The 24,667-nt window shown below is 44.2% G+C and overlaps 1 protein-coding gene across 1 annotated transcript in view; it reads right to left on the reverse strand.

Annotated features, from left to right (window-relative positions):
- LOC137352805 (probable G-protein coupled receptor 139) overlaps positions 1–18,242 on the reverse strand; it is a 247,778-nt gene extending 229,536 nt beyond the window's left edge. The window contains exon 1 of the mRNA XM_068018660.1: positions 18,062–18,242. Within this exon, the coding sequence (XP_067874761.1) occupies positions 18,062–18,242 (181 nt within the window). The remainder of the gene's footprint in view (positions 1–18,061) is intronic.
- Between the last annotated feature and the right edge of the window lie 6,425 nt (positions 18,243–24,667).

The raw sequence follows: 24,667 nt of genomic DNA on the forward strand, positions 1-24,667 counted from the left end.
TCATGTTTCTGTGGGGTGCGTTGAAGACCCTCAAGTAACGTCCTCCGACGGGAATGGGAGCAGGCGGCCAGGGAGGTCAATGCAAGAAGTCTGGCCCCGAGGGCCTGGCAGCAGAGCCGGAAGAAGTTTAATGAGCTCACTCGGGTGGTCAATGTCAGTGAATTCATCTCCACATGGCATCTCCTACCCCCAACACCACCAACCTCTCACACTGCTCAATGTACCACACCCCCATCACTCATCCATCAGCAGTCCCTAACACTCAGGACTCACACCTAACATTCACCTACTCCATCTCACCCTCACAGACCTTCCACTGATACCAGCCTCGCATCCACCTCTCACTGCCTCCACATACCACCAGCTATTTAGCTATGGCAGGCACATCACCCAAATACATTGCAACACAGTCACTGACATTCTGCTCTCCCTCTTACAGGACAAGGTGGCCCATAATCGCAGCAGTAATCCGGCGGGGACCAGGATACCTTCATCGCTTGAGCCTGAAGGAGTAGATGGTTCTCCACATCATAGGAACGGCTGTGACAGAGCCCATAGCATCCGGCATCACCGAGAGCATTCAGAATAATGATATGTTCCTGCCTTATATCCCTTCTTAACTCCCACCTCCCCCTCCCACCTCACCACCCGCCCCACCCCCCCCCCCCATCCTGCTGTCTAGGATGATGTACAAGCTGCAGATGTTGGGACCATGGACCTCCTGCGTTCTATCGCACCCCCATTCTCTCACCCCAACCCTTCCCTTCTGATTTTATACTTTCCAATGATAACCCAAAACTGCCAGCTTCCCCTTCGCCACAGCCCCAGGAGACAGAGAGAGAGAGCAGCAGCACAGCACTGATGGTGAAGCCCCATCACTTGGTCTGACACTCACAGTCACCAGATCAAATACTTAGACTGCGTGTACCTTAGAGTCTGGTATAGAGTTGGAATGTGCACGTGGTGAGTCACCGAGCACGAGTGAGCTGCAGCCAGGCCAGGGGGAAACTGTTTATGATAAAGAGGACACAGATAAAAACATTGCTGGAACAGCATACAGGAGAATGCTGATGGACATGTACATTGAGATACTTTGTCCATTGACTGGCCTGTCAGACAGTCTGTTGTCACTGTTAAGGAACATGGAGGAGTCCAGCTCCAACATGGTTCAGAACATTTCACGGAGATTGAAGTCCATTCTTTCTCCTGTGGAAGTGGTAACTAACTCCATGACAGCACTAGCGGATCCAGCCGTGATACAGCGCCTGGTGACCATTGTCTCAGCTTCCACTGCAGCACAGACAGCAGACACCCAACGTCTCAATACTGCAGTGGAAACTCAGACTGAGGCCATGAGATCCATGCTTGCTGCCATGTAGGATCAGACTGCTGTCATCATGGCTGTTGAACTCAAAGATCAAATGGGTTTTCAGGCTTTCATAGCAGTCCAGCAATCTATGATCCAATAGATTACTAGGATTGCTGAGGTGTCACCAGGTGGGAGTGACAGGGTCTCCGTGGAGTATGAACCTGCTGTCTCTCACAGGATAACAGTATTTGTAAGTGTCCTTGCTGTTACCCATCAGCCAGCCCAGGCTGCTGCTGCCTATGTCGAGGTGGTGCAGTCCGAATCCGAGCCCTCAAGACCCAGAGCTGCTCGAGGACACCCTGCAAGGCCATCTGCAGTCTCCCCAGTGAATGTCAGCAGCCTTCCACCAGCCATGCTGCAGTCACTGGGGAAACACTGTGTAGGAGCACTAGGCAAGTTTAGGGAACCCACAAGACAGACACTAAGGGAATACACAAGGGCGAATAGTTCGGTAATGTTTGTATAATTGGTGATGGATAAATATGTTAATGAAAAGGTTTTTGCTGGTGGTTTTTATTGCAGGATGGTGACCAACAGAACGCTGTGATGGGGCGTCTACGATGAGTGTAATGGTGGAGAATGGGGGGGGGGCGGTCCATGGTGGGAAAGGGAGGTTGTCCTATGGGAACTGGAATCTTGGCAGGGACTCTCTAACAGCCTGTCCGGGTAGAAAACATCTAGGAAGTATCCTCCCTGCCTCCTCCTCCTCCTCCTCCTGAAGTGGCCTCCGGCTTCCTGGTGCCAATGCCTGTGTCCTCATGATGGTGATGATTTGAGGGTTGCAGCAGAACACCATGAACTTGGACACTTGCTCTAGCGTGTACTGCAGGGCTTCCCCTGAGCGGTTCAGACAATGGAAGTATTGCTTCATCACATGGATGGTCTGTTCCATCGTGTTCCTGCTGGAGTGTTTGACTGGCAGTGGGAAGTGGGTTTAGGTGTGTAGAAGGTATAGCCATGTGTCGAGGGGTGATGGGGGGAGGGGGCGGGTGCCATTGTCTCTGAGGAACCGCATTCCAGTTCTCCATGGAGACCATAAGTGGTGGGACCGGCTGACTGCTTCAGAATGAAGTTATGGTTGCTGCTGCCAGGGTAGTGGACATTCACCAACATGATGTACTGGGCATGTTAACACACCAACGATACATCAATGGAGTGAGAGATCTATCAGTTCCTGTACCTCTCCCCATTGACATGGGGGCCCCGCAGAGCCACCTACACCTTCAGGAATCCTGCTATCATGACAAAGCCATGGGATCTCTCATCCTGCTCCACCCTGCTGAGGGAGTAAATGATATATTCACCTCACCCGAGATGGATGGCATTCGTCACCAGCATATACATCAATGGACAGCATAGAGAGAGATAATGGATACGTCACCCGCTCCTGCCTGGAAATATCCAGATACATAGAAGTTCAATGAAATTATGACCTTAACAACCACCGACAGCTCTGTCCTCACCCTGGTGTGAGGCTCCAGGTCATGTTACAGGAGGTGACACAGCTCTGTGACCACCTCCTTAGTGAATTAGAGTCACCACACACACTGCACCTGGGTCAGGTGTAGGTAGTAAAAATGCTCTTGGAAAACGCAGGGTGGGTAGGGCAGAGCCCCCTCCTCCTCCCTCTTTACAGAGCTTCCCTTGTCTGCAGACTATGCTCCATTTGATGGCCATGTTACAGACCCAGCGACATTGTAACTACAGACACCATACCTCGTCCAGAGTTGGTTCACTAAATCCTTGTCCTCCCTGGATACCTGCAGCAGCTCACAACACAACCTCCAGAAAACCACCCACAGCACCTCCACTAACTTTACAATAGCAGAAGTATGTCAAAGGCCCCTCACCTGTAAGTTGGATGCCTGGTCTTTTTAAATAACAGTGAACATAGAAACATAGAAAATAGGAGCAGAAGTAAGCCATTCGGCCCTACGAGCCTGCTCCACCATTCATTATGACCATGGTAGATCATCAGCAACCTATTCCTTTTTCCCCCCATATCCTTTGATCCATTTCGCCCCAAGAGCCATATTCAATTCCTCCTTGGTGTTCCTCATGCTGCTGAATGTATATTCAGCTGAGAGTGACCAACACAGGCGGTCAGTGGACATGCACAGTCCAAGTTTCAAAAACGTACATCAAAACTGCTGGAATGACTGACATTCATTCAGATCCCTCCTCACACTATCAGCACATACATGGTACACCCAAGCTAATGACCTGCCCAGCATAGGGCACTGTGCTGGCCGCACTAGAAGTGGATGGCTTTGCAGTTCACATCATTTTATGGATCCAGGTTTCCATCATGTTGGTACCAGTGAGCCATAGAGTGAAAAGCTTCCAGGGAAGATATAGTGTGAAAGCAACTCACTTTAAAAAGAACATTCGATATAAACTTGAAGGCATAAGATTTTAAATAGTTTGTGAAATGGAGAGGGGAATGTGACTAATTTGGGGGGGGGGGGGCGGTGAATCCATGGAGGAACTCAATCACAAGAATGAGGATATTAAAATTAAGGTGCTGCCAGACTGGGTGCCAATGTGGTTCAGTGAGCACAGGGTTGATGGGTGATCGGGATTTGGTGTGAGTTAGGATACAGGCAGCAGAGTTTTGGATGGGCTGTGGTTTATGGAGGTTTATAACTGGGAGTGTGACCAGGAGAGAATTGGACTAGTCAAGTGTGGATTTAACAATGGCACGGGGTTTATGCAGCAGATGGGCTGAGGCAGATGTGGAGATGGGAAATATTACAGAGGTGGTGGTAGGCAGAGTTGGTGATGGAGAGAATATGAGGATGGACTCAGCTCAGGTATGAATGGAGCACAGATGTTGAAACAGTCTGCTTCAGCCTCAGACATTGGGCAGGGAGTGGAATGGATTGGATAGGGAATTGAGTTTGTGACAGAGACTGAAGAAAATGGCTTGAGGCTTCTCATGATTTTACATGACAAGAACGCTAAATCAGTGAAATATGGTTTATAGATCAAATAGTTAGATACAGAGACTTACCAGGTACACCAATAATAGCGAGGATGGGATAGTAAATCGTTTCAATCATCTTCAGTACAAAATAGATCCGCCATTCTAATGTTATCCAAAATAATCTGCAGTAACTTCGCCAAGCCAATAGGATAAACTCCTGCTGCCCATTGTTGTAACATTCCAATCTACTGTTCTCAGATTCTGACCCATTGTTGTAACATTCCAATACATTGTTCTCAGATTCTGATATATCCTCTCCATCTCACTCTAGCCGCGGATCCCTGTTCATGTCAGGGTTGATGCTCCCACTGACACTATGGGATAGCACTTTGAAAGGAGTCCCTTATTAATAAAAGAGGGCAATCCTCCAGTGATACAATTAGGGTCCATGGGGACTGATATTAATTACAGTCACTGAACAAACAGGTTTAGTTAACCCATTTCTATCCAACACTTATTGTATCACAATAAAGTAGAAGATTTACCCGGTTTAGATAGGATACATGAGGTTTGTTGAGGGAAAGAATGGTGGAAATAGCAGAGGCACTGGCCAGAATTTTACAGTCCTCCTTGGATGTGATAGTGTTATCAGAGGAGTGGAAGGCTATCAAGGTCACACACTGTTTCCAAATGGAGAGATTAGATGAACCCTACAACTACTGACCAGTCAGTGTAATGCTGACGGTTGGAAATTTCTAGAGGCCGTAACCCAGTACAAATATATATCTTGCTTGGGAAAACAGGGGATAATAAATGACAAGCAGCACGGATAGGTCAATGGAAAATCATGCCTGATAATCTTGATCAAGTTAGTCGATGACATAACTGTGAGTGTTGATGAGGATAGTGTGTTTAGTATTATGCATATGGACTTTCAAATGGCCTGCGATCAAATTACATGTCATAGACTTGTTATGAAAAGTGGAACACATGGATTAATGTGACAGTTATAGTGTGGATATGACACTGACTCAGGGACAGAAAGCAGACAGAAGTGGTGAACAGGCATTGTTCAGAGTGGGGGAGGGGGAGTATACAGTATTGTTTCTCAGGGGTCTGTATTAGAACTAGTGCTGTTCCTGACATGTGGATAGATATATGAATGACATAGACCTGTATGTAAAGAAAGACATAAGTTCATGTCTTGCAGATGACATGAAACTCATAACTAAGGTTGGCAAAGGCGCAGACGACAGAATCATCCAATCTCACAGATCTTGTTTTTTTTTAATAGAAATTATTCCGGATTCATATCCAACCACAAATTTATTTCTCATTCTAATTTATTTGTGTGTGAATCTCGTGTCAGTGTCTGCGTGGATGTATAGCGTATGTATATTTCAATTATTTTATTTAGATCCGATTAAAATATTAAAATGTAATAAACTCACCTCTAGCTTAAACTCAAGAAAATCTCTCTGATTGGTTCTTTCACGATCACAACAAAAGTAAAAACGTAAAACACTCACTGAGGTGGTAAGCACCTCCAATGTTGAAAAGGAATAAACCTTATTGTGATCAAATAAAAGCTAGGACAAATGGGGAGCCAAGGACCCATCCCCATCTGGCTTCTACAGAACTCTGGAGGTTCTAGTGACCATAACCCAGCAACAAACGACAAATTGGAGTCACAGGGTTACACATCACAGAAACAGTCCCATTGGCCCACCGTGTCCACGCCGGCCATCAGGCCTATCCCGCGCTGGCCATCAGGCCTATCTATTCTAATCCCATTTATCAGCAGTTAGCCCATAATCTTGTAAAGTATGGCGCTTTAAGTGCTCATCTAAATACATCTTAAATGTTGTTGTGAGGGTTCCTGCCTCTACCACACTTCAGGCAGTGTGTTCCAGATTCCAACCACCCTCTGGGTGAGAATAATTTTTCCTCAAATTTTCTCTAAACCTCCTGCCCCTTAACTTAAGTCTTTGCGCCCCCTGGTTATTGACACTTCCGATAAGGGAAAAAGTTTCTTCCTATCTCAGCCCCTTATAATTTTGTGCACCTCAGTCAGGTCCCCAGTCAGCCATCACTGCTCTAAGGAAAACAACCCTAGCCTATCCAATCTCTCTTCATAGCTGAAATGCTCCGGCCCAGGCAACATCCTGGTGAATCTACTCTGACCCTCCCCAGTGCAATCACATCCTTCCTGTAGAGTGGTGACCAGATCCGTACACAGTAGTCCAGCTGTGGCCTAACTAGCGATTTATACATCTCCATCATAGCCTCCCTGCTTTTACATTCCAAACCTCGACAAGTGCCCCATATGCCTTCCTAACCACCTTATCTACTTGTACTGCTGCTTTCAGTGATCTATAGACAAGTACACCATGGTCCCTCTGACCCTCGGTACTTCCTGGGGTACTACCATCCCTTGTATATTCCCTAGCCTTGTTATTCCTCCCAAAATGCATCACCTCACATTTCTCAGGATGAAATTCCAGTTGCCACTGTTTGCCCATTTTACCAGCCCATCGATGTCGTCCTGTAACCTCAAGCGTTCCTCCTCACTATTTACATCACCACCAATTTTCGTGTCATCTGCGAACTTACTGATCATGCCTCCCAAATTCACGTCTAAATCATTAATGCATACTACAAACAGCAAGGGTCGCAGCACCGATCCCTGTGGTACACCACTGGTCTCAGGCTTCCACTCGTAAAAACAACCCTCAACCATCACCCTCTGCCTCCAGCCACTAAGGCAATTTTGGATCCAATTTGCCAAATTACCCTTGATCCCATGGGCTCTTACATTCATAGCCAATCCCCCATGCGGGACCTTATCAAAAGCAGTACTGAAGTCCATGTAGACTTCATCAACTGCTTTACCCTCATCGACACATTTAGTCACTTCATCAAAAATTCAATCAAGTTTGTTAGACGCGATCTCCCCCGGCAACGCCATGCTAACTATCCCTGATTGATCTCTGCCTCTCCAAGTGGAGATTAATCCTGTCCCACAGATTTTTTTCCAATAGTTTCCCAACCACTGATGTTAGACTCACGGGCCTGTAATTACCTGGTACACGTGGCAGAGTGGCGCAGTGGTTAGCACTGCAGCCTCACAGTTCCAGTGACCCGGGTTCAATTCTGCGTACTGCCTGTGTGAAGTTTACAAGTTCTCCCTGTTTCTGCGTGGGTTTCAGGTACAGCTTGCAGGTTGATTGGTAAATTGGCCATTAGCAATTGCCCCTAGTGTAGGTGGTAGGGGAACATAGGGACAGGTGGGGATGTGGTAGGAATATGGTATTAGTGTAGCATTAATATAAATGTGAGGTTGATGGTCGGCACCGACTTGGTTGGCCGAAGGGCCTGCTTCAGTGCTGTATCTCTAAACTAAAATCGCTGCTACCCTTCTTGAATATGGTACCACATTCGCTGTCCACCAGTCCTCTGGTACCTCGCCTATGGCCAGAGAATTGGTAAAAGCAATTGATCCTGAGAAAACAATTTCAAAGCAGTTTTATAGTGTTTTGCACTGCTAGAGCACTACAATATCCACAGTCAAAGCCAGCACCTTCCAAAACCAGAGCAAACGAACACGTGAACATACGAATTAAGAGCAGGAGTAGGCCACTCGGCCCCTCAAGCCTGCCTTGCCATTCAATAAGATCATCGCTAATCCGAATTTAACCTTGACTTCACATTCTCACCTACCTACGATAACCTTTTATCTCTTGTTTATCAAGAATCTATCTATCTCTGCCTTAAAATATCTAAAGACTCTGCTTCCACTGCCTTTAGAGGACGACAGTTCCAAAGTCTCACGACCCTCTGAGAGAAAGACAATTCTCCTCTTTCCTGTTTTCAATGGGCGACCCCTTATTTTTAAATAGTGACCCCTCGTTCTAGATTCTCCCACAAGGGGTAACATCCTTTCCACATCCACCCTGTCAAGACCCCTCATGATCTTATATGTTCCAATCAAGTCGCCTCTTACTTATCTAAACTGCAGTGGATACAAGCCTAGCCTGTCCAATCTTTCCTCATAAGACAATACTCCAGATGTGGTCTCACCAATGCCTTGTATAGCTGATGCATAATCTTCCTATTTTTGTATTCAATTCCTCTCATGATAATCAATAACATTCTATTAGCTTTCCTAATTACGTGCTGTACATGCATACTCACCTTTTGTTTGATTCATGCACTGGAACACTACATCTCAGAGCTCTGCAATCTCTCACCATTTAGATAATATGATTCTTTTTATTCTTCCTGGCAAAATAGACAATTTCACATTTTTCCACATTGTACTCCATTTGCCAGATCTTTGCCCACTGACTTCACCTATCTATATTCCATTTTTAACCTCCTGATGTCCTCTTCACAACTTACTTTACTGCCTAACTTTGTGTCATCAGCAATTTTAGCAACTATACCTTTGGTCCATTCATCCAAGTCATTTCTATAAATTGTAAAAAGTTGAGGGCCCAATATTGAATCCTGTGGCACACCACTCATTTCACCTTGCCAACCAGAACATGACCCATTTATGCCTGCCTTCTGTTTCCTGTGAACTAGGAAATCTTCTATCCATGCCAATATGTTACCCCCAACACCATGAGCAATACCGTTTGATGTGGCACCTTATCAAATGCATTCTGGAACTCGAAGTACAGTACATCCACCTGTTTCCCTTTCTCCACAGCACATGATACTTCTTCAAAGAAGTCGAATACAGTTTGTTAAACATGATTTCCTTTTGAGAAAACCATGTTGACTCTGCCTGATTATCTTGATTTTTTCGATTACGTCTTTAATAATAACTTCTCACATTTTCTGCAAGACAGATAAAAAGCTAACTAGCCTGGAGCTTCCTGCTTTCTGTCTCCCTGTCTTTTTGAATAAAGGAGTTCCATTTGCAATAAAGGAGTTACATACCCAGTGAAGTAACTGGGGACAGGTTAAAAGTCCTATCAGTTGAAAAGTTGAGTATTGTGGCTGGACAGTTAGGGATTACTCTCCGTCCAAAAGCTCGGAACCTGAAATCATAAGACCTGTGTCCAACCATTTTTCACTTGAAGCTGAAGACTCACACAGGGTTAGAATCACTAACAGATAGAGTAATGTCAACTAAAGTAAAACTAGAAGAGAAGAGACTAGAATTAGAATTCCAGAGAGAGCGTGAAAGAGCAGAGTGAGTGTCAAGAAAGGGAAAAAGTAAGAGTGTTCCAGAAGGAGAAGGAGGAAAGGGATTAAGGCAGCTCAAACAACTAGAGGAAGACCCAATACACCCAGTGAAGACACAGCTAGTGAGGGAGCTGCCCCTAGCTCAGGACCATGTGCTGATATCTTAACGTTCTCCGAGTTCATGCGAAAGTTCAATGAGGAGGATGTGGAAGAAATTTTCGTCACTTTTGAAAAACTTGCAAAGCAGCTGAAATAGCCCGCAGAGAGATGGACACTGTTTTTACAAAATAAAACAACAGGAAAAGCCCATGAGGTTTATTGACTGTTGCCAGATGAAAATTCATCAGATTTTGTGATGACTAAAATTGCTATCCTGGGTACATACGAGATAGTACCAGAGGTGTACCAGCAAAAATTCTGAACCCTCCAATAGCAGCCTGATTAAACTTACCTCGAGTTTGAAGTAAGCAGCTTTGGAAAATAGGAGCTGGAGTAGGCCATTCAGCCCATCGAGCCTGGCCTGCCATTTACTATCATGATGGCTGATCATCCACTTCAATGCCTTTTTCCCACAATATCCCCATATCCGTTTATGTCACTGGTATTTAGAAAACTGTCAACCTCCACTTTAAACATACACAATGACTGAGCTTCCACAGCCCTCTGGGGTAGAGAATTCCAAAGATCACAACCCTCTGAGTAAAGAAATTTCCCCTCATCTCGGTCCTAACTGGCTGCTCTATTATTTTAAAATCGTGTCTGCTGGTTCTAGACTCCCCAACTAGAGGAAACATCTCGCCAGCATCTAGCCGTTTCAGTATTATGTAGGTTTCAATGAGATCACCTCTCGTTCTTTGAAACTCTAGAGAATACAGGCCCAGTTTCCCCACTCTCTCTTCATAGGACAGTCCCGCCATCCCAGGAACAAGTCTGGTGAATCTTTGTTGCACTCCCTCTACGGCAATAATATCCTTCCTAAGGTAAGGGAACCAAAACTGCACACAGCACTCCAGGTGTGGTCAAACCAAGGTTCCATACAATTGAAGCAAGGCTTCACTACTCCTGTACACAAATCCTCTTGTGATAAAGGCTAACATACCATTAGCCTTCCTAATTGCTTGCTGCACCTGCATGTTAGCTTTCAGTGACTTATTGACAAGGACACCCCGGTCCCTTTGTACATCGACACTTTCTAATCTCTTACCATTTAAGAAATACTCTGCCCATCTGTTCCTCCTACCAAAGTGGATAATCTCACATTTGTCCACATTATATTGCCTCTGCCATGTTCTTGCCCACTCATTACGTCTGTCCAAATCCTCTTGAAACCGCTTTGCATCTTCCTCACAGCATACAAAGAACAAGGAACAAAGAAAATTACAGCATAGGAACAGACCAGGCCCTTCTGCCCTCCAAGCCTGTGCCGATCCAGATCCTCTATCTAAACCTCTCGCCTATTTTCTAATGGTCTGTATCTCTTTGCTTCCTGCCCATTCATGTATCTGTCTAGATACATCTTAAAAGACGCTATTGTGCCCGCGTCTACCACCTCCGCTGGCAACGCATTCCAGGCACCCACCACCCTCTGGGTAAAGACATTTCCACGCATATCCCTCCTAAACTTTTCCCCTCTCACTTTGAACTCGTGACCCCTACATTCATACCTAGTTTGGTATCATCCACGAACTTGGAAATATTACTTTTGTCCTCATATCCAAATCATTGATATACATTGTAAACAGCTTGGGCCCAAGCACTGATCCCTGCAGCACCCCACTATTCGCAGCTGGCCAACGCAAGAATGAGCCATTCATTCCTACTCTCTGCTTTCTGCCTGTTAACCAATCCTTAATGCATACCCATATATTATCTCTTATTCCATGTACTTTAATTTTGCTAACCAACCTCCTGTGGGAGACTTTATCGAAAGCCTTCGGAAAATCCAAGCATACCACGTCCGCCGACTCCCCTTTATCAATTCTGTTAGTAACATCCTCAAAACAAACTCCAACAGGTTCGTCAAGAATGATTTCCCATTCATAAATCCATGTTGACTATACCCAATCAGATCATTATTATCCAAGTGTCCATTAATCACATCCTTGAGAATAGATTCCAGCTTTTTGCCAACGACTGATGGAAGGCTAACAGATCCATAATTTCCAGTTTTCTCTCTCCCTCCCTTCGTTAATAGTGGAATGACATTTGCTACCTTCCAATCTGCAGGAACCGCTCTGGACACTATAGAATTTTGAAAGATGATCACCAATGCACCCACTATCTCCATAGTTACCTCTTTCAACACTCTGAGATGCAGGATATCATATCCTGGGGACTTGTCAACCTTCAGCCCCATTAATTTCTCCAATGCAACCTTCTTACTAATACTAATTTTCTTCACGTCCTCATTCTCCAGAGTCCCTTGGATCTCTAATTCTGGGAGATTTCTTGTATCTCCCTCAGTGAGGAAAAACACAAGATAATCATTTAGCTTCTCTGCCATTTCTCTGTTCCCCATTATAAATTCTCCTGACTTTGCCGCAATGGACCCACATTTGTCTTAACCAAACGTTTCCTTTTTATGTATCTATAGAAGACTTTACAGTCTGTTTTTATGTATTCTTTTGACCAGTAGATATTGACACTCAAGATAGAGCCCACATATGTAAACCTCAGATCGTTCTCGAGGAGTTCAAAAACTCGATCTCCCTCCCAATAAAACCCACAAAGAGGGGCAAGAGGTTCAAAGAGCCAGGCTGGTTGCTTTGCAGGCTGATGAATTTTCTCTTGTACACAAGGCCTTAACACCAAAGGGAAACACTTCCCTTGTCTCCCCGAAGACCAGAGAATAAAAGGAGGGTGATTGGATCCCGGACAGCCATGGGCTAGAAGGAAACGCTGGACACACGGGGGCCCTTCCTCAAGCCAAATAGGACGGTACTGAGACGAGGAGTAATGGCCGAAGATCTGTATCTTTCCACCGTAATAAGGCAGATCACCGTCGAGCTGAATGATGGAATGATGAAAACCTGTAGGATTAATCAGAGTCCACCAGATCAGTGCCGGAAAACGGGCCTCGATGGAAAGCACGGCAGATCAGACTGTGAGTTTAACTGCGGCAGTCAGACCCAGTAAACCTACCACAGAGAGAGCCGGAAAACTTAACAAAGTCACCAAGAGTTACCTGGAATTTGTATCCCAAGGAAAAGTGTCCCCTTACCCCTCCAATGAGGCACTCAAGCCCGTAGTCATACTGAGGGATACAGGGGCCACCCAATCCCTTCAGCTGGGAAAAGGCATAACCTTCCTCCGAGCGTGCAGTGAATGCTGGAGTGTTAGTGAATGGTATCGGAAGATGGTATATGTCCATACTTTTATCTCGGGTGCACTTGGAGTGTGACGTAGTTTCAGGACCAGTAACCATGGGGATTGTACCTAGTTTACCGGTGGATGGATCGACCTACTCCCAGGTAATAATCTGGCAGGGGAAAAGGTGCAGCTTCCCCAGTCGTTCTCGAGAGATCAAACGAGGTCAGGGAGAAAGAGCAGTTACAGGAGAATTGACATTCTCCCTGATTGTGTGGTGACTCGGTCCATGGCCAAACAATCCCTTGAATTGACACTGCAGATGGATGACCCTACTGGCTGCTTGTCTGAAACCTTCTTTCGGAAGGTAATGGACCCAAAGGATGTGATAAACAAAGCTTCCTTAGTTGAGGCTCAGCAACATGACCCAGTGTTAAAAATATATCACAGGCTGTCCAAACCAAAACTGAAGCAGAGGGATTTGCAGAGTGTTACTAGTTAAAGAATGAGGTGCTGATGAGGAAGTGGAGACCTCCTCACAGACCTGCGGATGAAGAGAGGACAGTGGTTCACCAGATAGTGGTGCCGCTGAGGTCCCTTAAAGAAATATTAAGAATGGCCCACGAACTTCCAATGACTAGACATGTCGGTGTATGAAAAATCGAAGCCCACATAAGACAACATTTTGACAGGCCACAACTCCACAAAGATGTGGTGGAGTTCTGTAAAACTGGTCACACGTGCCAAGTTGTGGGGAGGCCTCAATCTGCAGTAAAACTTTCACCCCTAATTGCCATACCAGCTTTTTGGGAACCCTTGAGCAGTGTGTTGGTCGATTGTGTAGGGCACCTGCTGAAAACAATAGACTGATTACCAGTATATTCTCACCATTATGGATGTGGTGACCCGATTCCCAGAGACCATTCTCTGGAACAACTATCTCTGCCAAGGTAAATGTGCAGGGGCTAACCCAATTCTTTACCCGATATGGGCTGGTTGCTGAGATCAAGATGGACCAGGACAAACATTTCATGACTAATCTTTTTGAAAAGGTCATAGGTAATCTTGTACTGATGGCATAAAGAGAGCTTTTGTTTAGTTTAGAGATAAAGCACTGAAACAGGCCCTTTGGCCCACCGAGTCTGTGCCGAACATCAACCACCCATTTATACTAATTCGACACTAATTCCATATTCCTACCACATCCCCACCTGTCCCTCTATTTCCCTACCACCTACCTATACTAGGGGCAATTTTATAATGGCCAATTAACCTATCAACCAGCAAACTTTGGCATGTGGGAGGAAACCGGAGCACCCGGAGGAAACCCACACAGACAAGGGGAGAACTTGCAAGCACCACACAGGCAGTACCCAGAATTGAACCCGGGCCGCTGGAGCTGTGAGGCTGCGGTGCTAACTACTGTGCCACTGTCCCGCCCATCAAGAAGACTGCCCCCCTGCAATCGAAATCAGGGGACACAATCACTGACCAACGCAAGCTAATGGACCGCTGGGTGGAACACTACCAAGAACTGTACTCCAGGTAAAATGTTGTCACTGAGACCGCCCTCAATGCAGTCCAGTCTCTGCCGGTCATGAATGAGCTGGACTTACAGCCAACAAAATCGGAACTCAGTGATGCCATTGATTCTCTATCCAGCGGAAAATCCCCTGGGAAGGACGGCATTACCGCTGAAATCATCAAGAGTGCCAAGCCTGCTATACTTCCAGCACTGTACGAACTGCTTTGCCTGTGCTGGGACGAGGGAGCAGTACCACAGGACATGCGCGATGCCAATATCATCACCCTCGATAAGAGCAAGGGTGGCCTCGGTGACTGCAACAACTACCGTGGAATCTCCCTGCTCAGCATAGTGGGGAAAGTCTTCACTCGTGTCGCCTTAAACAGGCTCCAGAAGCTGGCTGAGCGTGTCTATCCTGAGGCACAGTGTGGCTTTCGAGCAAAGAGATCCACCATTGACATGTCGTTCTCCCTTCACCAGCTACAGGAGAAATGCCATGAACAACAGACGCCCCTCTACGATGCTTTCATTAATCTCACCAAAGCATTTGACCTCGTCAGCAGACGTGGTGTCTTCAGACTACTAGAATAGATCGGATGTCCACCAAAGCTACTGAATATCATCACCGCGTTCCATGACAATATGAAAGGCACAATTCAGCATAGCAGTGCCTCATCAGACCCCTTTCCAATCCTGAGTGGCGTGAAACAGGGCTGTGTTCTCGCACCTACACTGTTCGGGATTTTCTTCTCACTGCTGCTGTCACATGCTTTCAAGTCTTCAGAAGAAGGAATTTTCCTTCACACAAGATCAGGTGGCGGGTTGTGCAACCTTTCCCGTCTAAAACCGAAGACCAAAGTATGGAAAGTCCTCATCAGCGAACTCTTTTTTGCTGAAGATGCTACTTAGCAGTTGGCAGGAAAAAAGACCAAAGCGCAAGGAGAGAGCCAACTGTGGAACAGCCCCAACAAACAATTTTATCTGAAGCACCTGTGGAAGTGTCTGTCACTCTGGAATTTGCTTTTATAGCCACTCCAAGCGCAGCTTCACAAACCACTGACCATCTCCAGGCTTATCCACTGATCATCTCCAGGCTTATCAACTGATCATCTCCAGTCTTATCCACTGATCATCTCCAGGCTTATCCACTGATCATCTCCAGGCTTATCCACCGATCATCTCCAGGCTTAACCACTGCTCATCTCCAGGCTTATCCACTGATCATCTCCAGGCTTATCCACTGACCATCTCCAGGCTTATCCACTGATCATCTCCAGGCTTATCCACTGACCATCTCCAGGCTTATCCACTGATCATCTCCAGGCTTATCCACTGATCATCTCCAGGCTTATCCACTGACCTTCTCCAGGATATCCACTGACCATCTCCAGGCTTATCCACTCATCATCTCCAGGCTTATCCACTGACCATCTCCAGGCTTATCCACTGATCATCTCCAGGCTCACCCACTGTCTCCCGAGACAAGCAGGTCAAAGACTGAGACACTAATCCCATATTCCTACCACATCCCCTCCTGTTCCTATATTTTGCTACCACATACCTATACTAGGGGCAATTTATAATGGCCAATTTAACTATCAACCTACAAGTCTTTGGCTGTGGGAGGAAACCGGAGCACCCGGAGGAAACCCACGCAGACCTTGCAAACTCCACACAGGCAGTACCCAGAATTGAACCTGGGTTGCTGGAGCGGTGAGGCTGCAGTACTAACCAATGCGCCACTGTGCCGCCCTTAACGAGCAGGTAAATTCTTTATTTGACACGCCAGGCCAAAGGATAAAAAGTAAAGGCTGTGGAGGGGATAGAAAAGCACAGATCTGACAGACGTTCAGGAGGGAGGGATTGGAAAGGACTGTGAGGTTCGGTTACGGGGGATCACAAGGATTCCCACCTGGAATCCTCTACTCTCCGATTAGCCAACCCCTGAAATGCAGGCAAAAGAGGCACCCTAAAAAGGCTGCTAACAGCATTTGCAGAAAGCTGCAAGGACAATTAAAAGTCCCAAAAGGACAAACCAATGGTGAGGGAGATGCCTCGCCTACTCGAAGTGCCTCATGGAATTGCAGTGAATGTTGGACAGACCCCTGCTAGCTGTAATGTTCCACTGGAAAAGTAAACAGCACTTGTGTACCTCACCAGAAAGCTAAAAGTAAGGTCAGTGTGGATCTACCCACGGAAGAAGCCAATGATCAGGTCCCAAACCCAAAGCTCATAAAACTCAACAATTGCAAAGCAAAGCTCACAGCAACAAAGACCCAGAGGAAATTATATTCTTCTTTACATATCTATCGAAACTCTTACTATCTGTCTTAATATTTCTTGCCTTGTACTCTAATGTGTCTCTCCTTATTAATCTTTTAATTGCCCATTGCTGCTTTTTATATTCTGTCCAATCTTCTGATCTGTCACCTATCTTTGCAACATAAAATGCTTTCTCTTTACGTTTAATACTATCATTAACTGTTTTAGGTAACCACGGATAGTGGGTCATGTCAGCATTTCTGTGTAATAGTTTTCCCAGTACCTTTTCGCTGGTGATGGTGATTGTTTTAAGTTCCTCCCTCCCTTTTGCCTCTTCACTTAGGTACCTTTGGAATTTTTTCTAAGTCTTCTACAGGGCAAACAGACAGAATATACCGTTCAACACCTCCGCCATGCCCTCGTTTCTCATTATTAATTCCCCAGACTCACTTTCTAGAGAACTAACACTAACTTTAGCTATTTAAATACTTAAATAAGCTCTTACTCTCTGTTTTTATATTACTAGCTAGCTTTCTCCTACACTCTACTGTTTCCCTCTTTATTTCCATCATTCTTTGCTCGTTTTTAAAATCGAGCCATTCTTCACTAATCTTTGCAGATTTGTACAGTGTTTCTTTCAATTTATTTTCCTTAACTTCTTTATTTACCCACGTATGGTGCAATATTCTCCAAGATTATTTCTTTCTCACGAAGATAAATCTTTGGAGAGAGTTATTAAACATCTCCTTAAAAGTCTTCCACTGTATCTCTGCCGCCCTAACTTTTAACCTAGTTTCCTAGTTCGCTTTAGCTAGCTCTGCCTTTATACTCTTATAAATGCCTATATTTAGGTTTTAAAAAAACTAATCTTAGACCCACAGTTTTCCCTGCAATCTGAACGTTGAAATTCTATCATGTTATTATCAATGTGGCCGAGAGGTTCCTTTACCATGATTAATCCTGTCTCATTGCACATCACCAGTTCTAGAACAGCCTGATCTCCGGTTGGCTGTGGAATGTGCTGCTCTAAGGAACTGTCCAGAATAAACTCCATCAACCAATTTTCATGGCTACTTTTGTCAATCTAATTTGCCCAATCTACGTGTAGATTAAAGTCACCCCTGGTTATAATGGTAACATTCTTACACACCCCATTTATTACTTCCTGTATACGCTGTCTTACAGAAACCAATGAAGGACACTGAGCACGGGGATGTTGGGTGAACTAGATTTATGTGACTTAGGATATAGACAGCAGAGTTTTGTATAGACTGTGGGTTATGGCAGTTTATAATAGGGAGGGTGACCAAGACAGCATTGGAATAGTCCAGTCTAGACTTAACACAGGAACAGATCAGTGTTTATGCCACAAATGGGCTCACATGGAGGAAGCTATTCAGGAAGTGATAGTTGGTAAGAACAGACATGCAATTAAACATGGTTTACAGAATTAACAGAGGGATAGAGAGAGACTTACCAGGGACACCAACAATAGCGATAATAGGATAATAAATGTGTTGAAACATGTTCAGTGCATAATAGATCCGATCTGCTAATGTTATCCAATCATAATTCGCAGTCAGATAGTAAACCCAATAGGATAAACTCCTGTCCATTGCTGTAACATTCCAACCTATTGTTCTGAGATTCTGATCCATTGTTGTAACATTCCTATCTATTGTTCTCAGATTTTGACCCATTGTTGTAACATTCCAATCTATTGTTATCAGATTCAGACCCATTGTTGTAACATTCCGATCTATTGTTCTCAGATTCTGATCTATTCTCTCCCTCTCTCTGGAGCTGCTGATCCCTGTTAGTGCTGGGTGGGATGCTCCCGCTAACACTATGGAATAACACATTGAAAGGAGTCCCTTATTAATAGAAAAGGGAAACCCTCCAGTGACATAAATAGAGTCCATGGAGATGGACATTAATTACAGTCACTGAACAAACAGGTTCAGTTAACCCCTTTCAATCTAACACTTTTTGTACCACAATAAATTAGACCATTTACCCAGTCTGGATGGGAATTATGAGTGTTGGTGAGAACAAGAATGGTGGAAATAGCAGAGGTACTGGTCCGAATCTTCCAATCCTCCTCGGATATGGGAGTGATGACAGAGGACTGGAAGGTTGTAACTGATACATCTTGTGTATGGGGTAAACCATGTACTGTCCAGTCAATCTGACGTCAGTGGTGGGGAAACCTCACAACCCAGGACAGAAATGTTTGCTGTTATGAAAAGCATAGCATAATAAATTTCAAGCAGCACGGGTATGCTAATCACAAATCATATCCGGCAAACTTAGCAAGAACTTAACCCAAGGTACTTCACAGCAGCATTATGAAATAAAGTATAACACCGAACCACAAAGGGAGAAATTAGGTGAGGTGAACAACAGCTTGGTCAAAGAGACAGATTTTAAAGGCGTGCCTTGAAGAATAAAAGCGAGGTGGAGAGGTGGAGCTGTGTAAGGAGGGTATTCCAGAGCTTGGGGCCGAGGCAACTGAAGGTGTGGCCATCAATGCTGGAGTAATTAATATCAGGGATGCACAAGAGGCCAGAATTAGAGAAGCAGAGATATCTCAGAGGGTTGTGGGGCTGGAGGAGTTTACAGAGATAGTGAGGGTTGAGGCAATGGAGGGATTTGAAAATAAGCATGAGAATTTTAAAACCAGGACAATGCTTGACTGTGATCTGATGTAGGTCAGTGATTGGGGAATGGGACTAGTTGTGAGTTAACACACAGGAAGAAGAGTTTTAGATGACCTCAACCATACAGATTGTAGAATGTGGTAGAATTAGTTGGAACAGTCTAGTCTACAGGTAATGAAAGAATGAATGAGAGCTTCAGCAGCAGATGAGCTGAGACAGGGGTGAAGTTGGGTGATGTTATTGATGTGGAAATAGGTGATCATAGTGATGGCAGAAATATGAGGTTGAAAGCTCATTTTGTGGTCGAATGTCACAAAATTGTTAGAGCACAGAAGGCGGCCATTCAGACCATCGTGTCTGTACTGGCTCTCCAGAAGAGCAATTCATCTCGTGTCACTCCCCTGCCTTCTCCCTGTAACTCTGTACAATCTTCCTTTTTGTTTCGCTGTCCAATTTCCTCCTGAATGCCTCGATTGAATCTGCCTCCACCACACTCTCAGGTAGTGCATTCCAGACCTTAACCACTCACTGCATGAAAAAGCTTTCCTCATGTCACTTCTGCTTTATTCTACCAATTACTTTCATTCTTTAGCGTCTCGTTTTCGATCCTTTCAGGAGAGGGAACAGTTTGTCCCCATCCACTCTGTCCAGACACTTTATAATTTTGAATACCTTTTTCAAATCTCCTCTCAGCCTTCTCTTCTCTAAGGAAAATGTTCCAACTTCTCCAGTCTATCTTCATAACTGATATTCTTCATCCCTGGAATCATTCTTGTGAATGTTTTTGTACACGCTCCAATATCTTCACGTTACCAAACTGTGGTGTCCAGAACTAGACGTAACACTGCAGATGAGACCGAACTAGTGTGTTGTATAAGTTCAAAACAACCCCCTTGCTCTTGTATTCCATACTGCTGCCAATATGGCCAGGTTACCGTATACTTTATTAACCGCTCTCTCAACCTATCCTGCCACCTTCAATGACCTATGGACATATACACCCAGGTCCCTCTGCTCCTGCACCCACATTAGAATTGCACCCTTTATTTTATATTGTCTCTCCATGATCTTCCTATCAAGATGAATCCCTTCACATTTCTCCACATTGAACTTCATCTGCCACCTGTCTGTCCATTCCACAAACTTGTCCATGACCTTTTGAATTCTACATTATCCTCCTGTCAGTTCACAATGCTTCCCAGTTTCGTATTATCTGCAAAATTTGGAAGCGTTCCCTGTAAACCGAGATCCAGGTCATTAATATATGTCAGGAAGAGAAATGATCCCAACACTTATCCCTGGGGAACTCCACTACAAACCTTAAATAAAAGAATAAGTGCTGGAAATACTCAGCAGGTCTGGCAGCGTCTGTGGACAGAGAAGCAGAGATAAACTTTCAGGCCTGTGCCCTTTCATCAGAATTGGCAAAGGTTCGAAATGTAATAGCTTTTAAGCAAATAAAGCAGGGATGGAGCAGAACAGAACAAAAGGGCTGTTGATAGAACAGAACGTCAGAGAGATTAACTGACGAGGAGGCCATGGAGCAAAGGCAAAGAGAGTGTGCTTATTGTATGGTGAAAGACAAAGCGTTGGTGCAGAGAGGGTTTTAAATGACAGAATAATGAACAGCCCTAGCTAAAAGCACCAACATAAAAAAATCGAGTTTAAAGCAGGCACATGGCAAAAAAATGATAAAACAAAATAACAATTAAAAACGCCAGTCATGCTCTGAAATTATTGAACTCAATATTCAGTCCGGAAGTCTGTAGAATGCCTAATCAGACAATGAGGATCTGTTCCTCGAGCTGACATTGATGTTCACTGGAACACTGCAGCAGGTCAAACACAGATTGGGTGAGCGCTTTGTGGAACACCTCCGCTCAGTCCAAAACCATGACCCCGAGCTTCCTCTCGCTTGTCATTTCAACACCATTCACCCCCCACCCCTGCTCTCATGCCCACATTTCTGTCCTTGTGTTTACACCCCTCAACCCCTATTTACTTGCTTAAAACCTAATACATTTCTAACCTTTGCCAGTTTTGATGAAAGATCACAGACCTGAAATGTTAACTCCGCTTCTCTTTCCACAGATGCTGCCAGACTTGCTGAGTGTTTCCAGCACTTTCTGTTTTTATTTCAGATTTCCAGCATCTACAGTACTTTGCATTGATTCCACAACAAACCTTACTCCAGCCCGAAAAGCATCCATTAATCACTACTCTCTGTTTCCTGTCACTCAAACAATTTAGTTTCATGTTGCTACTGTCCTTTTTATTCGATGAGCTATAACTTTGCTCATAAGTCTGTTGTGTGGCACTTTATCAAATGCTTTTTGGAATTCCATTTCCACCACATTAACAGCTTTGACCTCATCAAGCTTCCTTATTACATCTTCAAAACACTCCAGTTAAACATTATTTAATTAGTTAAACATAATTTCCCCTCAGTAAATCTGTGCTGGTTTTCCTTAATTAACCCAGATTTGTCCATGTGCCTATTAATTTTGTCCCGAATATGACACCAAGGTGGAAAACAGTCTGTCTGAATCTTAGACTTTTACCAGGGAGAGGGATGGAATCAATAATACGGGAACAGATTTGGAGTGAGGAGTGAAAACAATGGCTTCAGTTTTCCCAATAATTAATTGGAGGACATTCCTGCTCATCCAGTACTGGATGTCGGAAAAGCAGTTGGATAATTAACAACAGTGGAGGAGTGAAGAGAGGTGGTGGTGAGGTAAACTTGATGGAGTTCTTTGATAAAACAATGGAGAGGGTTGATGAGGGAAGGAATGGTAGAAATTGCAGAGGCACTGACCAGAATCTTTCTGTACTCCTTGGATATGGGAGTCATGACAGAGGACTGGAGGGTTGTAAATGTTACTCCCTGTTACAAAAGGAGAGATTAGATAAATTCTGTAACTACTGACCAGTCAGTGTAATGTCGGTGGTTGGAAATTACTAGAAGCCAGAACCCAGCACAAAATATATCTTCCTTGGAAAAACATGGGATAATACATGTCAAGCAGCACGGATAGGTTAATGACAAATCATATCTGATAATCTTGATCAAGATCGTTGATGACAGAACTGTGAGTGTTGATGAGGATAGTGTGTTTCCTGTTATGTATATGGACTTTCAAAAGGCCTGTGATCATATGACATTTCATAGACTTGTTATGAAAAATGGAACACATCGAGTAATGTGACAGTGAGAGTGTGGATATGACATTGACTCAAGGACAGAAAGCAGAGAGAAGTCGTGAGCGGTCATTGTTCAGACAGGGGGAGGGGGAGAATAAAGGGCTGTTTCTCAGGGGTCGATATTATAACCAGTGCTCTTCCTGACATATAGATAGATATATAAATGACAGAGACATATATGTAAAAAAAACATAATTTCAACTCTTACAGATGACATGAAACTCATAACTAAGGGTGGAAAATTGCAGACCACAGAATTATCCAACCTGACAGACCTTAATTATGACAGACCACAATTGATCCTGAGAAAACAACAACAATAATTCAGTGCAGGTTTTATTGTGGTTTTCATTGCGAGAACACTAAAATGTCCACATTCGAAGCCAATACCTTCAGAATCCAGAGCAGATGAAGATACAAATTAGGAGCATGAGTAGGATACTTGACCTCTCATGCCTGCTCTGCCATTCAATAAGATAATGACTAATCTGATTGTAAACTCGACTCCACATTACCACCTAGCCCTAAAACCTTTCACCCCGTTGTTTATCAAGAATCTGTCTACCTCTCCTTACAAATATTGAAAGACTCTGCTTCTGCTGTCTTTTGAGGAAGAGAATTCAGAAGACTCAAGACCCTCTGAGAGAAAACAATATTCACCCCATCTCTGTTTTAAAAGGGCGACCCCTTATTTTCAAATAGTGGACCTTAATTATCGATACACCCAGAAAGGGAAACATCCACATCCACCCTGTCAAGACACTTCAGGATTTTATATGTTTCAATCAATTCGCCTCTTACTTTTCTAAATTCCGGTGGATATAAGCCGAGACTGTCCAATCTTTCCTCATAGGACAACCCACCCTTTCCAGGTATTAGTCTAGTAAACATTCTCTGAACTGCTTCCGACGCATTTACACCCTTCCTTAAATAAGGAAACCAATACTGTACACAGTACTCCAGATGTGGTCTCACCAATGCCCCGTATAACTGAAGCATAATCTCCCTTCCTTTGCATTCAATTCCCCTTGCGATAAACGATAACATTGCATTAGCTTTCCAAATTACGTGCTGTACCTGCATAATAACCTTTTGTGATTCATGCACTCGGGCACCCAGATCCCTCTGCACCTCAGAGCTCTGCAATCGCTCACCATTCAGATAATATGCTTCTTTTTATATTCTTCCTGCCAAAATGGACAATTTCCCACTTTCCCACAATATACTCCATTTGCCACGTCTTTGCAGACTCACTTAACCTATCTATATTAATTTGCAGCTCCTTATGTCCTCTTCACAAGTTGCTTTCTGATTTATCTTTGTATCATCAGCAAATTTAGCAACCATGCCTTCGGCCCCTTCATCCAAGTCATTTATATAAATTGTAAAAAGTTGAGGTCCCAGCACTGATCCCTGTGGCACATCAGTTCTTACATCTTGCCAACCTGAAAATGACCCATTTATGCCTACTCTCGGTTTTCTCTTAGCTAGCCAATCTTCTATCCATGCCAATATGTTACCCACTTCACCATGAGCTTTTATTTTCGCAGAACCTTTGATGTGGCATCTTATCAAATGCATCCTGGAAATCTATTTCCAGTACATCACCGGTTCCCCTTTCTCCACAGTACATGGTACTTCAACAAAGAACTCCAATAAATTGTTTAAACATGATTTCTCTTTCATAAAACCATGTTGATTCTGCCTGATTACCTTGAATTTTTCTAAGTGCCCTGCTATACCGTCCTTTATAATAGCTTCCAACATTTTCCCCAAGACAGATGTAATGCTAACTGGCCTGTAGTTTCCTGTTTTCTGTCTCCCTCCCTTTCTGACTAAATAAGTTACATTAGCAATAAAGGAGTTGCATACATATGGAAGTAACTTGGGACAGGTTAAAAACCCTATCTGTTGAAAAGTTGAATAATGTAGCTGGACAGTTAGGAATTACTCTCCGTCCAAAAGTGAGGAAACTGGAAATCCTAAGACTTGTGGCCAACCATTTTTCACTTGAAGCTGAAGACTCAAACAGGGTTAGAATCATTAACAGATAGAGTAATGTCAACTAAAGTAGAACTAGAACAGAAAAGACTAGAATTAGAATTCCAGAGAGAGCGAGAAAGAGCAGAGTGAGTGTCAAGAAAGGGAAAAAGTAAGAGTGTTCCAGAATGAGAAGGAGGAAAGGGAGTTCAGGCGGCTCAAACAACTGGAGAAAGGCC

The sequence above is a fragment of the Heterodontus francisci genome, chromosome 39 (genome assembly GCF_036365525.1).
Source record: "Heterodontus francisci isolate sHetFra1 chromosome 39, sHetFra1.hap1, whole genome shotgun sequence".
Lineage (NCBI taxonomy): Eukaryota > Metazoa > Chordata > Chondrichthyes > Heterodontiformes > Heterodontidae > Heterodontus > Heterodontus francisci.